This window comes from Lactuca sativa, chromosome 2, assembly GCF_002870075.4.
Source record: "Lactuca sativa cultivar Salinas chromosome 2, Lsat_Salinas_v11, whole genome shotgun sequence".
Lineage (NCBI taxonomy): Eukaryota > Viridiplantae > Streptophyta > Magnoliopsida > Asterales > Asteraceae > Lactuca > Lactuca sativa.
In genome coordinates, this window is record NC_056624.2 from 196884989 (window position 1) to 196902841 (window position 17853).

The following is a 17853-nucleotide window of genomic DNA, read 5'->3' on the forward strand; positions in this document are numbered from 1 at the left end:
TATTGTATCGTGTTAGACAAAAACACGACACGATTGTCCGATTTGACAGCCCAAGTATCACCCATACGTGTAGCACAAATAAACAAAGAGGTTAAAGTTGCAACACAAAAAAAATAAGGGTTGTTTCTACAAATCACTCTATCCATTCTTCATATCTCAAACGGATATGGACTTGGTGCCATCGATTTCTCCTAGTCAACTCAGGTTCTAAGTTCTAAATCGATCACAATTTTAACCATCTTCTCCATGTTTTCCTCCTACATTTTATTTTTCTTTCCCCACATATCATTTCTCTTTCAGTTCCCAATTTGACGCGAATTTTTTGGGTTTCTGACTTGTTCTGTTTCAATTTCTACATAATTTAATCAATGGCTTTTATCATTCCATTCTCCGTTAATTTTGAGAGTTCCATATTCAATAAGAATTTACAGGGACCACGAAAGAGCCTGAGATTGATAATTCGTCTAGTAAAATTACACCACTCACCTGCGGTATTGGGCTTATTGCGTAAGATCGAAACGCAAAACTTCCTTCTCAACGGCATTGCCAAATTATCAAATTTGCTAATTAAACAAGAACATCCGATGCAAATCTACACATCGATATTGAATCGGGGTAGCTATTCGGGTTCTGTATAAATTTGGAATGGGAAACAAAAACGCCGCTCCCGCAAAAACTGGGTTTTTCGAATCGATTTTAGGGGGGCCTAAGAAACGGCAGAAGACTAAGAAAAATAGGAAGAGTCGCAATGCCAAGGGGTCGGACGTATCACCGGAAGTCTCTAGTGGTGGATCTCAACATGGATCCATATTGCAGAGGAAAACAGGGAACATGAAGGAGCATTATACATTGGGTAGGGAATTAGGGCAAGGTCAATTCGGGACGACGTTTTTATGCGTGGAAAAGAGCACTGGAAAGGAATTCGCTTGTAAATCGATCGCCAAGAGGAAATTGGTAATGGAAGAGGAGATAGAGGATGTTAGAAGGGAAATACAGATAATGCACCACATGGCAGGACACCCAAATGTGATCTCCATTGTCGGCGCTTATGAAGATGCGGTTGCGGTTTATCTTATCATGGAGCTTTGCGCCGGAGGGGAGCTATTTGATCGGATCGTAGAACGAGGGCATTATACAGAGAAGAAGGCAGCTGATCTGTCTAGGGTCATTGTCGGGGTTGTGGATGCATGCCATTCTTTAGGTGTTATCCACAGAGACTTGAAGCCTGAAAATTTTCTCTTTTTCAGCGAGGAAGAAGATTCGCTACTTAAATCAATCGATTTCGGGCTTTCCGTCTTCTTTAAGCCAGGTATTTGAACCTAAAATAGTCCTTGATCAAAATAAACACGATTAAAGAAGAGATTTTTAATCTATATTTAGTGTATCATCGATTCAGGTGAAAAGTTCACCGATACAGTCGGGAGTGCTTACTATATGGCACCTGAGGTCCTGCGAAAAAAATATGATCAAGGGTGTGATGTCTGGAGCGCTGGTGTGATCATATATATACTACTATGTGGGGTCCCACCTTTTTGGGATGGTGAGTTGTGCTTAATGTTTCTGTAATAAGTAATAACCCGACCCGAATCTAAAAGGTGGTCTGAAACAGAAATGGAAGCTGGGATATATCAGCAGGTGTTGAATGGTGAACTTGACCTTGAATCAGACCCATGGCCAAGTATATCTGAAAGTGCAAAAGATCTTCTTAGAGGAATGCTCGTAAGAAATACCAAAAAGAGGATGACAGCAAGTCAAGTTCTGAGTGAGTATCAACTATTTAAACTCTCCAATTTCTTTGGATATACTATATTTTTTTTTATTTATTTTGAGTTTCCAATTCTATATTCTCATGTAATGTAGATCACCCATGGATTCAAGCTGATGGTGTTGCTCCAGATAAGCCTCTTGATACTGCTGTTCTATCTCGCTTGAAGCAGTTCTCTGCCATGAACAGAATCAAGAAGATAGCCATAAAAGTAAGTTTTATTATATATAGTATTATGTTTACCATTTTTGCTTAAAGATTAAGATTAGTTTAGTGATTTGAACAGGTTATTGCTGAGAGTCTATCTGAAGAGGAGATTGCTGGATTGAAAGAGATGTTCAAGATGATGGACACAGATGGCAGTGGTCAAATCACATTAGAGGAATTAAAGGAAGGGTTGGTAAAAGCAGGCGCCAACTTTAAGGATTTAGACATGAACAAACTAATGGAAGCGGTAGGTAATTCACATTAACTACAATAATTGATTAATTTCCATGAACGCCTGCAAAACTGTAAAAAAACCCTAAACCGAATCCAAATTAAATTGCAGGCGGATATCGACAATGATGGAACGATAGACTATGGGGAGTTTACAGCAGCGATGCTGCACTGTAATAAAATCCAGAAGGAGGATCATCTGTTTGCTGCTTTCTCGTATTTTGACAAAGATGGGAGTGGATACATCACCGTAGAGGAGCTTCATCAGGCGTGTGAGAAATTTGGTTTGGGTGATATACCACTTGATGAAATCATGAACGAAGTCGACCAGGACAATGTACACACATGTTCTTTTTCTTCAAACTTATCATCTTTCTGTGACTCAATTTGTGACAGGTAACCTCTTTTGGTGTTATAGGATGGGAGGATCGATTACAGTGAATTTGTGGATATGATGGAAGAACGTGATTTTGGGATGAGCATCAAAACATAAGAGGAACGTCTTCATCATTATAGTTAGCTTTATAACCGGATTATGTTAAATTCTTATAGGTTTTTTTCCTTTTTTTTTTTTTTTAAATTATTCTTGTTAAAAAGTTGAAGTGTAAATCGTCCATATGTAATTATATCTTTATTTTAATCAAAATAAAATAACCTTGGTTATTAAGTCCCTGTCTTTTGAAAATACATAGACTATCCATGTAAAAAAATAACAATGACACTAAGAAATGACTTACCATAGGTTGTTTCAGGGAAAAACCGATCCTAAACCTAAAAATTCAAGATTCAGCTTTTGAAACCTATTGGGTTTGGTTTTTGGTTTTGGCATTGGTTTTTTGGTTTCAACCCATAGGTTGTTGGGTTTTAGGTTTTAACCATGTGTTTTTTGTTTTAATCCATTTTCCAGCAATTAAGATTTATTTTTCTAATTACAATCTAAGCATCTTAAAGGTAGATGAAATTAATTTGCTTTTCTAACATATATTAGTTGTAATCCCTAACAATATTGGAGTAATAGTTTATATCTTAAGTCAAGCTCCATTTTGATTTTCGTTTTGGAGACGATAGGAAAACATACGTATTTTAAAACAATTTGTTTATGAACTTAGAAAGATAACAGTTTAACGAGTTGGTAACCAACTCTATACTAAGGCTATGTTTACTAGATTAGTTCAAAAACTAATTGTTAGAGGAATTGATAACTAAAAAACTAACTGATAAAAATAGTGTTTGGTAAAATTAGCTTATAAACTAGCTAGAAAATATAAATAACATTAAAGAGTATTTTAGAAAAACAAGTTGTCGTATAATTTATTAACAGTATATTTGGAAGAATTGTAAAAAAAAAAAGACTTTTGAAAATAGTTTTCTAAACAACCAGCTTATGAACTACTTTTTAATTTGCAAAACATGATAATTTTAAAAAACTCAAAAACATAAGATAACTTATAAATTAGTTGTGATGCGTCTCCTAAACCGTTAATAACACACACACACACACACACACATATATATATATATATATATATATATATATATATATATATATATATATATATATATATATATTCACATGACATATATTAACAAATTACCAAGAAGATGGTGAAGATTGAACTTATAGTACAAATGAAAGCTTGTTTGAAAAATGTCACATTTCAACATGACAAACACACATATCTTTTAATTGTAATGTACTAATGTAAATACCAAAAACAAACAATTAATTTATAGAAACTAATTAGTCTTAAGAGTTTAAAAAACAAAATATCAAAGCAAAAGAAGATACATTCTTGGGAAGAAAAAGAAAAGCTGAAAATAAATGCAACAATTGATAATTTTAGAATCATGTGCTATGTTCCAATACAAGTATGAATATCCTATTAAAATAAAAAAATGCTTCACTATTTATAACATTTACATTTTCCACATTCTCTTGGAATAAATTTGTTAAACAACTAACGCAAGTCATACACATAAAAAATAAAATAAAAAATACCAAAGATATTTCTTATAGATTTTTATATAATGGGTTGTATCAAAGGATGTTGGTAATACATAGTGTTGCACATCCATAATAAGAGAGGTTTTTGTTAGAAAATTTCATGAAAAAACCTAAAATAAAAAAAAAAATAAAAAAACTTAGTTTGCCTCTATAATAAGAAAGCCTTTCAAGTAGGTTATTCAAGTGAGTCTTGTGTAATTGTCAAATTTTTAATTGGTAGAATCACTATGAGACCCACCAATTTGTTGAAACAACTCAAGCAAGAGCTTGTTAAATATATGTGAAAAAACTTAAGTTTGAAAAACTCCAACAATAGTTTTTTCACATTATATTAGTTTTTTTTGGGTAAAAAAATCTTTAAAATAACTCACAAAAAGCTCTTATAGTCTCATTATAGATGCATTAAATATCCATTTAACCCTTGTAACTTAACATCATTCCATCCAAACACAATCAAACAAAATACTTCTATATATAATCTGAATTGTTTGAGTGATTCAAAAGTTTTATCTTCTTATTATAAAAAACCACGATAAAATAAGAGACGACTCATGATTCATATTGAAAACTTTTATCTAACTTATTATATAAATACAAAGATAAAATAAGAGATTACTCGTGAATCATGAATCCTTCATTTATAAAGAATCAAACAACACTTATTCTCTCTGATTATGATAAACTAACCTTCTCTGATTATGATAAACTAACCTTCTGAACTCTGAATATCACAATTTAAAATCATCTGATAAATTTAGAAAAGTGTCGTAAAAGTATCTCATAAATTATTATATTTATTATTATTATTTAAAAAAAACTTCTTAAAATTATAGAAATTCGTTTTATGGCATATTCTGTAGGAATTCTGATTTCTTTTTAACGGCCACGTTCGTCACCAGAAAGCGCCAAGCAACTGCGATCCGATCCTTTCATATCTCAAAGAAGACGCCACCATCCATCACCACTCCCATATCAACTGTTTCAAAATCCCCGGTTTCTCCTGGTAAGTAATCTCTTCCAACTTGAAATCTCGCCTTCTCATGCGCAAAACCATTTGATCGGAGATCGATTTTAGTTAATTGGAAATCTCTACAAATGTGTTTTGATTTTTCAGTAACTGTCAGCGGGTTCAGATTTATGTGATTAAAAACTAATTTGAACGATATTTTCCCTCTCATTATTTTATCGCAAGATCGAAGAAACCTTTTGATTAATGGGTGTCTCATATCGAGATTGATGAACTGAGGGGATTCTAAAGAGGGAAATTGAAACTATTTAGGAACCGATACATCATTTTGCAACTCTCAAGTGTGATAACTTGAAATCGTGAATGTCATTCGGTTTAAATCCCTTCCCCTTTTGTTGATTCTGTAACAGAGCATGTTGCCGGATTGATCTAACATATATGCTGATAAGAATTACTGGACACGGTTCCTTTCATATATCGGCGTTGTTTGTTTTAGAACCTGTTTACATTGATTCGAATGTATGCCTAAAAGCAGTGAAAATTGAAATCTAGGTTTATCAAGTAACTGTTGTAATCGCCTTTAAATGCCAACCAACTTTGTTGGTTCACTTCCTGTGAGAGTAACTTTATGCTCTCGTGCAAATCCCAATATTTTCTTTTTGAGTTATTGACTTTTCAAACCATCAAACTTGACTTTTATTTGCAAAGAAATCTAGCATTCTGCAAAACAAAAGAAATTGACACTACACAATGAAAAAAATAAGTTATTTTAGACAACAAATACCCTATGTTTGTTGATAATTTCTTTAGTTCACAATGTCTGCTTATCTTGTTTTTATTGAAGGTCATATTAGACATTTGATAGGTAATCCAACAATGTCTATCAAAATACATGTAGAGCTAAACCATGGTTAGAGGGAATATGTCAAGCCCTTCAAATTAAATGACATAGGTGGCTTTATGGTTTACAGGGTGGTTAAATAACAAGCACAATCATGAATCGGCTCACGAGTTCTGCACGCCTCATGATCGTCTCAGATCTTGATCATACCATGGTATCTTTTTGGATCCATTCATTCAGAAACTTCCACATTAATTCATTGTATATATTATATACTATAGATTTTATTAAATGAGACGCTTTGTAGGTTGATCATCATGATCCTGAAAACCTCTCTATTCTAAGGTTTAATGCTTTATGGGAAGCTAAATATCGTCATGATTCATTGCTTGTATTCTCAACTGGAAGATCACCTACACTATACAAGCAGTTGAGAAAAGAAAAGCCCATGTTAACCCCTGATGTTACCATATTGTCTGTGGGAACTGAGATAACATATGGTAATGCAATGGTTCCAGATGAAGGTTGGCTTGATGTTTTGAATCATAAATGGGACAGAAAGATTGTAACAGAAGAAACAAGCAAGTTCCCTGAACTTACTCTTCAGGTATAATATAAATATAAATTTTACTTTATTCATTATACCCTCAAATTGATCTTTAAAAAGTTTGTTACTTTTTTTTGCAGTCTGAAACCGAGCAACGGCCTCACAAAGTTAGCTTCAAAGTTGAGAAAGAAAAGGCTCAAGAAGTAATGAAAAATCTTTCTGAAATTCTTGTAAAACGAGGGGTGAGCTTTCTTTTGATGTTTTTTAGTCTTATATACAGGAAGGGTTTTCTTTTTTCTCATTAAATCACCGATTTGATGGGGTTTTTTTTTTTTTTTTTCAGTTAGATGTGAAAATAATATATAGTGGTGGGATGGATTTGGATATACTACCCCAAGGTGCTGGAAAAGGACAAGCACTTGCTTATTTGCATAAAAAGATGGTAGCCGAGGGGAAATTACCAAAAAACACCCTGGCTTGTGGAGATTCTGGGAATGATGCTGAGCTGTTCACCATTCCAGATGTACATGGTGTCATGGTCAAGAATGCACAAGAAGAACTATTGCAGTGGTATGCTGAAAATGCCAAAAATAACCCTATGATTATACATGCAGATGAAACATGTGCAGCTGGTATTATACAAGCAATTGGTCATTTTAAGCTTGGACCAAACACATCACCCAGAGACCTACCCTTACCTGACCTTTTCAAGTTGGACGATTTTGACCCTGCATATGAAGTAGTCAAGTTTTACTTGTTTCTTGAGAAGTGGTTTCGTGGTGATATTGAGAATCCTGAACAATATTTGGAGAATTTGAAAGCAGTTTGTGTACGTTGAGCCACTTTTTCTCATGTTTTATTATTTATTTTTTTTGGTATTTTTACTCCATGTTTTTTTTGTGGTATCATTTTTTATGCAGTCTTCATCTGGTTCTTATTTTAGTCCATTTGGTGTTGAGCAATCTCTTCATGAAGTGATTGGTAAGCTAGAAGAATGCTATGGGGAGAAAAAAGGGAAAAAATTTCGAATTTGGGTTGATCAAGTTTTCCCTTCTCAGCTTGATTCAAACACATGGCTCGTGAAGTTCAAGAAGTTGGAGCAATCTGGTGTGTCATCTTTATCTTGGATTCTTCATTTTTACACTCAGAAAATAAAAATGAAACATCATCATGGTTTTCTTTTCTTTTTTTGTAAATTGTAGGTGAAGAGCAAATGTGTTGCTTTACTACAGTTATACTGAGTTCAAAGGTAACATTTTTTGGGAGAAGAATTGTTGAGATGAAGTGTGACAATGTTAAAATGTTTGTTGTTTGGTTGCAGGATGTGAAACCTTCACAAGGGCTGACTTGGGTGCATGTGCACCAAACATGGATGGATGGATCAACGAGTGATGACAAAAATTGGTTTCTTTAAGGTTTTATGCCTTTCCCGCCTTTGACCTATCTTAGATATATATATATATATATGTTTATCTTTGAAAATAAATGTAGTAAGTTGAATCTTGTATTAAGAAGGAATGGTTGTTTAGGCCATAAATACCAAATAATATGATTTCTTCCTTTTTCATGTTCATACCTTGTTAACATATTCTCTTACAAGTTATAATGTTTATTTAGTAAAGCATTGATTTTGTAACAAAAAAAAAGCCTTTTACACCAACATTTATACTAATGAATGGTATAATATCATATTTGCCATCATCATTACAAGTGGTGTTGAATTTGAATAACTTTACTTTAAAATCAATGCTAAACTTGACATATTAGATATTGGAGATTGATATACAACAATACATACATAATAGTCTAACAATTCCATTGTTACAGGCATAAAAGTACATATATACAACAATACATACAATGTATTGAGCTTGATGATCATTAAAAATAAACACAATTGTAAACAGGATCTTAAGAACTATTTGATGAAAATAATCCAAAAATTAATATAGATAATCAAACCAATATATGTTCACCATAAATATAACATGGAAACGTTTGTTAAAGAAAAAAAATTATGAATTCATTAGTTTGATCATACTAGCTAGCATTATCAATGATTGATTGTGTAATTAAATGAGTGAAAATAAAATGCAGACAATTAAGCTTCCGGAGAGTTGGTTTTGTGATCACTTAAAATCGTAGTTGCAGTGATTTTGATACAAGATACCTGAGAGTTGATTTTCATGGAGGAGGTGACGTTAGAACAGGATACATACAATTTAAGAAAAAAAAAAAAAAAAAACTAAAGTTTAGGACAGGTTACGGAAATGCTCCTTGTGTTGTTTTGTATTTTTCAGATTTAGTGAAGCTTTATCAAGTAGTCTACTTTGGAGGTAACAAAGTATGACTTTTTTATATCTAAATTTCAAGTATGATATGTTTATGGATAGACATGGTTACAAGGAACACAATAAAAAAAATTACCTCAAACAAAGTTTGTATGAGAAAGTTGTGAAGTTTCAAGGTTGTGTAAAATACTAATGAAAATAATTGTTATTTTGGTCATCTCGCTAAGTTTTTGCTTAAATTTTCGAAAATATTTTGTGGATTTAGTCTAATTTGTTTTTTTCTGTAAAAATTATAAAACTAATTCTCATGATATTTACAAAAAATGAGAATAAGAAATTGAAATTATACTATTTATATGTTTTTTTTTAATAAAGTAAGATTCTTTTTTTTTTATAAAAAATGTTGAAAAGGAAGTAGCCGTGTGCAATGGTCAGGATACACATCTTTTTGTGTGGTACTAAGGCTGGAGGGAGTGGTGTCACCGAAACCGCACTCCCTCCCCCGCCACATAAGCGTCATGTCACTTTTTACCACTCAAGTGTGGTTTCTTGCCACACTTTTCATTTCTTTTATTTTTTTGTTTTTTTTTAAGTATTTTAATTTAATAAAACTTTTTTTTTTTTTAACTATTATAATTTAATATAACTTCTATTTTAATTAAAAAAAAACATAATTTTTCATTACTTAAAAATTAAAAAAAAAAATCGTACATTGCGTTAAAAAAAAAAAAAAAAAAAAAAAAAAAAAAAAAAAAACATGACATTTAAATAATCCTAGAAACTTAAAAAACATAAATAAAATAACTAAAGCAAACTACATAAAGTCGTTCTCCGAGAACTCGTCTTCGGGGTCATCCGGTGGATCCAAATTAAGGTTAATGTTTTGAACCCCGTAAATGTGTTCCACCAAGTCATTGCAAAGATTCTGAAATGTTTCAGTGCAACGTATCTCTGCTCTCCTGTTTATATACTCTTCGCCACCAATTTCTATTGGCTGTGTTTCTGGTATGATTTCTTCTAGCGGTGTCAATCGGGTAAATTTTTCGGGTTTCGGGTAATTCGGGTCGGGTAATTCGGTAATTCATGTTAAAAAATTTACCCGTTACCCTACCCAAACTAAATTCGGGTAATTCGGGTTTGGGTAATTCGGATATTGGGTCGGGTAAGGGTAATTCGGGTATTACCCGGGGTTTTTTTTTTTTTTTTTTTTTTTTAAATAAATTAATGGGACCTAAAAATAAATTTAATGAAATAAGTATATCGTGCTCAAATTTTAAACATTGAGATTTTTTACTCAATAATATTTGAGATATCAAGTATTCGTTTAACGATTTAATCAAATCTAATAAGATGTTAAAAAACAAATACTTAAAAGAAATAATAACAACCAAAGTCAATCATTTAAATTACTTGATATCAATGTATATGCATATATTTTGCATTTACCAAAAAAAAGTCACGTCGTAAATCTAGAAAACATAGAAATCCATTACATATTACGAAAATAATAACATTCAAGTTTCAAAAGACATTCATAAATATACTCGTCTTCTTGCACATTCACTACTTCATCTTGCTCAATTCTATATAAAAAATGTCAAATAACGTTATTATTAAAAGGAAAATATATTAAATTTACAATAATTAAAATAATGAACGATAAACAATTACCTTTGTCAATTTGTTGATTTTCTTTCCAATCTTTTTCATAATCAATTGTGTCACTTATGCTACCCCGAATCCAATCTTGTGTACAAATTAAACTTTCAACAATCTTAGGAGTCAAAGAACTCCTAAACGGATCCAACACCCTCCCACTAGTGCTAAAAACGGATTCCGAAGCTACGATTGAGACGAGAATGGCAAACACATCTCTTGCCATCAATGATAGAATCTGGAATCTGGGACTATTCACTTTCCACCCGATTCGCACTTGTAATTCCCGCCACCACAATGCTTACATTTGCATTTTTGAACACCATTTTCGTCCTTATACCTTTCAAATTCTTTCCAAACTTTCGATCTTGGGTTGAATTCCTTAGTTTTTTTCTCTTTTTCTTGTGGAACTTGATCATTGGTTGGGTTGTCAACTTCAATCGTCTCATCTTGTACTTCAATATAGTCATTCGTTGTTGACATCTAAAACAAGAAAAAAAACATATTAGCAAATAGCAATAAACAATATAATAGAAATGTGAGCAACAAACATATTATCTTATTTTTAAATAATGTGTTTTAAGCATAATTTTCAAAAAAATCTAGTTTGAAAATATAAATTCAAACTCTGTATGAATTTTGAATATAAATTTCTAACATAATGTTTGATGGGTTTACAGGTATGTGACATTAGATGTAATCCGTGGCAAAAAATTGTATTATTATTATGTGCTTTCAGAAAGAGATCCTTCTAAGGATCCAATAGTTCTTTGGCTCAATGGTGGTCCTGGTTGCTCCAGTTTTGATGGGTTTGTTTATGAACATGGTATATACTTCACTTTTTTTTCACTGTTTCATTAGAATCACGTGCCTGTCTTGATTTATTTTCACATAAATTTTCTTGTTATTATTTAGTACAAATAGCAGTTTTTGGAAGGTTAAATTTCCATGAAATCTTGAATTGCCATTCTTAAACTGTGTATGTAATTGTAAATGCAATGCATGATATGTACTCTTGATACTACTAATTCCATCGAGTAGTCATAAGTCATAACAGAATTCAAATAGAAACAAAAACAAAACAAAAGCACGAGCCAGATTTCAGGTGAACAAAAACAAATCAAATAATGATTTCAGAAATCGGTGGTTATCACTTACATTCAAGCTGATTTGATCTCGATTCCAGACTGAAGAGGATACCGTGAGCTGCGAGGCTGTGACCGGTGAGGACTGAGGCGGCGACGGGGACGACCGGCTGGAGTAGCGGACTTGATCTCGATGACCGACGACGAGACTTGATCGGTGAACACAGAATGAAATCGACCGAGGCTGTGACCGGTGTGGACTGAGGCGGCGACGGGGACGATCGGCTGGAGTAGCGGAGTTGATCTCGATGACTGGCGACGAGACTCGATCGGTGAACACAGAATGAAATTGATCGAGGGTTTTTTAGGAGAAAATAGAACGACGGAGGTAGGGAGCCGGGAATGGCCAAAAGGGATTTGGACTTTGGATGAATAACGTGTGATAATAATAAAAGATATTGGCCATTATTTGTTCAATAAATTTTCGGGTAATCGGGTATACCCGAAACCCAAAATATTTACCCTTTACCCGACCCCAAAAAAAATCGGGTTACCCAAATACCCGAAAAAAGTTACCCGATACCCGATTTACCCTACCCATTTTACCCGCTACCCGAAAAAATCGGGCGAGTAATTCGGGTAACGAGTATTTTTGACAGGGCTAGTTTCTTCCTCGTCAAACGCACATATCGCTTTTCCTTCGTATTCAATAATCATGTTATGCAATATAATACATGTATACATGATTTCTTAAAGTTTTTCCTCGCCCCAATAAGCTGCTGATTTTTTCAATATGAACCACCGTTTCTTCAGAGCTCCAAAAGCACGCTCAACATCCTTCCTAGCTCTTTCTTAAGCTCTCTTGAATTTCTTTCGTCTAGAACCATGTGGAGCTGAAAACGATTTAACAAACACAACATACTTATGATAGATTCCATCGACCAGATAATAACCATACTTATATGGCGTTCCACGCACTTGAAAAGAAGAATCTGGTGCGGATCCATCGTATATGTTGTTAAATATTGGTGAACGGTTAAGAACGTTGATGTCGTTAATCGAACCAGGAGAACCAAAAAAAGCATGCCAAATCCACATATCTTGTGATGCAACTGCTTCAAATATGACCGTTGGGTGACCATGATCACCTCGGGTAAATTGCCCATGATATGTTGTAGGAAAATTTTCCCATGCCCAATGGAGACAATCTAAGCTTCCTAACATTCCAGGAAACCCATGCACACTAGCATGATGAGTTTGCAATTGCAGGATGGCATTACGTGTAGGCTTACGTAAATATTTTGGACCATAAAACTGAATCACAGTCTAGAAGACATCCTAAAACTTTCATCTAACGCATCAGGCGGAATGCCATATGCTAACTGACGAAGTGCGGCCGTGCATTTTTGTAAGGGAGTGAAACCGAGTGTACCTCTAGCATCGAAGCGTTGTTGGAAAAAACTACACTCCCTCGTTACATCTTCAACTATATGTTCGAATAAACCTTTGAGCATTCTGAAGCGCCTACGAAAATAATACCCTTGGTAAGTGGCATTCTCTGCAAAATAGTCTTGCACCAAAAGTTGATTGGCTTCTTCACGATTTCTGTAAATATATATTCGTGTTCTCTGTTGAGAACTTGCAGTTGCGTTGTTACATACAACGTTGTGTGTTTGTTTCGCCATTTGAACACACGCAATAGCGGTATCAAAAATAGTCTGAAATTCTTCAGAAGATGAAGAAGATGACATTTTAGGGAGAGTGGTGATTTTTAAATTTTTTTTTTTTTTGAGAGAGAGGAGATTGTGTTGTGAAAAAAAATTAAGTTGATATGTATATATAGGAAAGAAAAAGCAAAAGAAAAAAAAATTAAATGCGCTCAATCCTCCGAATCCAGCCTCAACCAATCAGAAACCACGGTTATGGAGGACCGCACTGCGGCCACGACCGCACCAGACCGCGTCTGGGGGCGGTGTTCCATGTCCAGGTGGCACGAAGTGCGGTCTCAAACCGCACCTATACCGTGTAGCCTAAGGCACCAAGACGTGTTCCGTTGACACCGGTCAAACCCGATGCCCCATCCCGCTCTATTTTGCACTCACTCCGTCCACCAATATGTTTTATTTACAACAATTTTATTCAAAATTAAAATTATTATTTTTATAACAAATATTTTGTAGTTTTGTACACATTAATTACAAATATTGTATTTTGAGAGTTTTATTTAGGGCACGAAACTACGAAAGGACTCAAGTGTGGATCTTGAACTGTGTGCACAAACAAATTGCAAAAAGCATACTATTTAAAAGAATTAAAACACCAAAATCGTGTTTGGACTTTTACCTCATATATATTTTAAGATTTTTTCTTCTTAAATAGAATCAGAGGGTAACGAGAGAAGAAAACGTGGGAATAGAAAAAAGATTAGCCATGATACAACAAAAATATTTTCATTCTTAATGAACATCATTGCACCTTTGTGTTTAGAGGATAAGTGAAAAACAGATATAGAGATGAATTTTTGTGTTCTTAGAGGGAAAAAGATACAGATCAAAAGACTCCCAAAAACTGAAAACATGCATCTTATTCTTATCCTTGTATACTTAAAGATGTTGGTGTTATAACCTAACTACCATGAATATTTCCCTCCAAAAAGTAACTTCTAAATACAATTTTCCTCACTAACATTAACTGTTATTTTCCCACCATAAAAAATATAATCGTTATTGTCAAGTTTATAAGGTATCAACATCACCTTATACAGAGGTCCATTGACAACATCTGAAACAAGAACCACTGATCTAACGCGAGTGCCCATCAACCTTTGATGAGAAGGCCATTTACAATTGTTCTTAAGGCAAACAACTTGAAGAGTAACAGCGGGACAATAAATTATTATAAAATCTATATTTCAACAATCCATTAATTGAACTTTGTCAACAATACCTAATATTGTTATGCTTAATTAAAGGTAATTTCACTTTGAACCTTTACTTGGTGTATATCTTTAAAAAAGCCTAAAATATCCTAATAAAATCAATGGCGGCTTATAACATTTAAGACATGATTCCTAGTATCAGACTTTGGAAGTTAACATACATAACGTGTTACATGATATTCATATTTTTTATAGAACCACTATAGCCATGTGCTCACTGCCCAGCCTCGATTTATGGACCCTTACAAAAGTGGGCCTTGGATTGATGGGCAGTTACAAAACTGGACCCACACCACTCCTATGTATGTATAATTCATTAAGAATTTGTCACTTACCTCTAAAGTCTAAACATACTCTAGATTGTGAAATTAGTGTACGTTTGAACTTGCTAGTTGCATCAACTCGTTGCTCCAGTAAACATTTACCTGCGTTTAATTTAAGGGAAATGTCGGGTTTCCATCGTTGCCGACTTATTAAATAGATCCCAAGCCCATTTCTCTATTTATTCCAAAGAGCATGTCTCCTCGAATTCCCTTTGTGAAGAAATGTTCCAATTTTGTTACATGATCTTACATGTATACTAGTTATTATCTCGTCCAATATTAACTTTATTACATAAGCATGCATGGCTCAAACTAATATGTTTGACAATGATTGTGGCCACGACTTTATGTCTAATAACATATTTATTAGCATTTTTGCTTCTTTGTCTAGTGCCGCCAAGGTTAAAAAAAAAAAAAAAAAAAAAAAAACACATATCAAAATCTATCTACTAAATGCTTGGAGATAATAGCATGTGAATAACAATTGTTTAGGATGACTTGACATTTTAAATTATTTTCAAAATCAAACAAAAAAATATCGTTCAAACTCCAATTATTTTTTAAATTTAATTAATGCTTTTAGGTTTTTCCTGTTAGAATTATTTTCATTTTTCAAAGTGATTTTATCCTTAGATTAATTTGGGACTAATGTTGTCCCAGTAATAATCATATCGATAATAATACAATCAACACATTTTTCTAAACATTGCATTATTATTTAATTTCAAATTAGTATGTAAAGAACCTTTAGTTAGCAGATTGCAAAACTATATTCTTTAAAACCTTCTATTTGCTCACAGAAATACGTATGTATGCTAAATTGAAATTGAATAAAAATACAATATTTAAGAAATACGTATGTATGCTAAATTGAAATTGAATAATAATACAATATTTAAAGAATACGTTGACTCTAGTATTATTGATATAGTTCTTAATAGGGGGAAAAGGAGTCTTAGAGGAATTTAATGAAAGTTATTATTAATCAAAACACTTCGAGATTGAAAGTTTCTGATAGGAAAATGAAAGTTGAAATTAGATTTCAAACTCATATTGGAGTTTGGAAGTTGTTTTTTGTTTGATTTTGAAAAAAAAGTTAGATGTAAAGTCAATATAGTTCATCTGCATTATCTTTTAACATCCTATAAATAGATTTTGATATGTATTCTTTCCAACAAAATTTAGGCACCGACAACCTTTATGTTTGTTTAAAAATCAAAATTTTCATTCAGATTTAGTGTTGAAACCCATCAAGAACATCATAAACAAATATTACAATGAAAATAGTGGAATCATAAGTCAAAATGAAAAAATATTATACAACCAAAAAGATTTGTAAATGTAAGTGTTTTTTGTGGAAAAAAATTGAATGTATCTTTCAAGAAATAAAAATGTGAATTTTATACAAAAAAGGTAAAATCAAAAAATTGTTGGCAAACCTAAAACAGTTAAATAAAAAAATGAAAAAAATAAGGATCTTTTTTAAATAAAAAAATTTAGTTTAAACTATAAAAATAAAAAACAGGTCTTTTAACTCTTGATTTTATTAAAAAACATGTAGTTATTTGAAAATTGATATGTCATTTTTTACTATTTTTATGATTTTCTGAATAATAAACATATAATTAGCGGATTTATTTATCCATTACTCGAACATCAGAAGGCTTTAAAGAAAAAGTTGGCGAAACGTCTAGTGTAAGAATAGTATGTGAGGATGTGACGCTGAGATTCGTTAGACCCTTCAACTGAATGACACGTGTAGGATTAACAATAACCGACCTAAACAAAAAGCAACCACTCATCCCACTCTTGCCTCACATTTTCAATTTTCAATTTCAAAAAACTATCGTTCTCTCTCCGTCACCGAGATCTGAGATCTACGATCCGCCGTCAACGATGGCTCTCCGACTTGTATACGTTGTGGCGTTCATCTCAGCATCATGCGCTTTCTTCATGATCCTCCACCTTCTCCTCCAGCCTGTCTTCTATTTCACCACCACCTGATCGAATCGACCGACATACAACCTCCAGGTTTCAGCTGATGTGTGAATGTATGCCACCACACGCCGCCGCACTTTTCTTCGCCGGCGGTAAATCATACTCTGCTTTTTCCAAATTTAGGTTAAGAGATTAATGATAGTCCTGTTGCGTATCGTTACGTGTGTGTGTGTGTGTTTTTTTTTTTTTTGGCTTTTTTAATTTATTAAGGTTGATACCTGTAGATCTGCATATCTTGTATGAATTCAATTTCATGGTGCATGTATGGAGGTTTCCGGCTCGTTTGGAGCCAATCGCGATGATTTTGACATATCACTGTAATCATATCAAATGATACTATATATAACATAGATTATTCAAACCTGACACTATTGGACTCTAGTTTTGGCGTATTTTACTATTTCTCCAACATTTTTGGGGGATTTTAGTTCATTCTTCAATACGGATCATGTAACTGGTGCTATGCATACCAAGTTCCTGCATTTTTTGTTTGTGACAAGTCAAAATCTATTTGCTTTTATGAACGTTGTTTTTTGAATGATCATATATCGCCCTTAAATGCTAAATTAATGCAATTATGTTAATGTGAAAGAATGTAATCACAATAAATACTAAGTTTTTGAAATAAGTAGACGGTTTATAAATCTATGGATTATGATTTTTGATGTAGTAATTTTATGTAAGGTTTTGGTTTTGGTAACTATAATAGAAAATTTATGAACAACAGGGCATTTCCTCCGTTTCAAACAGAAAATATCTAGGACTTATGTGGTTTAATGATGTAAATAACTAAACTCAGCTACAATGGATATATATCAAGTTAGCATTTAATACTACCTCCTTTTCAAATAAAAAGTATCTACGACTTAAACCGTTTAATGATGGCAATAACTAAACTCAACCGCAATGGACATATAATTATATATCAAGTTATTTAATGAATTTGGTAGTAGCCATTTTACTATGGTCTGGCTATCCTTTTTATTTTTATTTTTAGAA

At 33.0% G+C, this 17853-nt stretch overlaps 2 protein-coding genes and 1 long non-coding RNA gene across 4 annotated transcripts; all 3 read left to right on the forward strand.

Moving 5' to 3' along the window:
- The first annotated feature begins 142 nt into the window (after window positions 1-142).
- LOC111899803 (calcium-dependent protein kinase 20) lies at window positions 143-2870 on the forward strand. 2 transcript variants are annotated; one of them, XM_023895660.2, is made up of 7 exons: window positions 145-1309; window positions 1397-1540; window positions 1610-1762; window positions 1861-1976; window positions 2052-2219; window positions 2316-2540; window positions 2622-2870. In XM_023895660.2, the coding sequence occupies exons 1-7, from the start codon at window positions 646-648 to the stop codon at window positions 2694-2696; spliced, it is 1545 nt and encodes a 514-aa protein (XP_023751428.1). In that variant the 5' UTR covers window positions 145-645; the 3' UTR covers window positions 2697-2870. The 2 variants fall into 2 exon arrangements, with proteins under 2 accessions (XP_023751429.1, XP_023751428.1); XM_023895661.2 differs by lacking the exon at window positions 2622-2870 and having other exon boundaries at window positions 143-1309; window positions 2052-2223; window positions 2316-2468.
- A 2184-nt stretch (window positions 2871-5054) lies between these two features.
- Window positions 5055-8136, forward strand: LOC111899801 (sucrose-phosphatase 2). The gene is made up of 8 exons (XM_023895655.3): window positions 5055-5211; window positions 6147-6230; window positions 6324-6623; window positions 6704-6805; window positions 6907-7392; window positions 7484-7670; window positions 7766-7812; window positions 7885-8136. The coding sequence occupies exons 2-8, from the start codon at window positions 6171-6173 to the stop codon at window positions 7975-7977; spliced, it is 1275 nt and encodes a 424-aa protein (XP_023751423.1). The 5' UTR covers window positions 5055-5211; window positions 6147-6170; the 3' UTR covers window positions 7978-8136.
- An 8436-nt stretch (window positions 8137-16572) lies between these two features.
- On the forward strand, window positions 16573-17220 carry LOC111899914 (uncharacterized). Its single transcript, XR_002853072.3, has 2 exons — window positions 16573-16946; window positions 17079-17220. It is a non-coding gene; the product is annotated as an uncharacterized LOC111899914 (long non-coding RNA).
- Window positions 17221-17853: the final 633 nt, after the last annotated feature.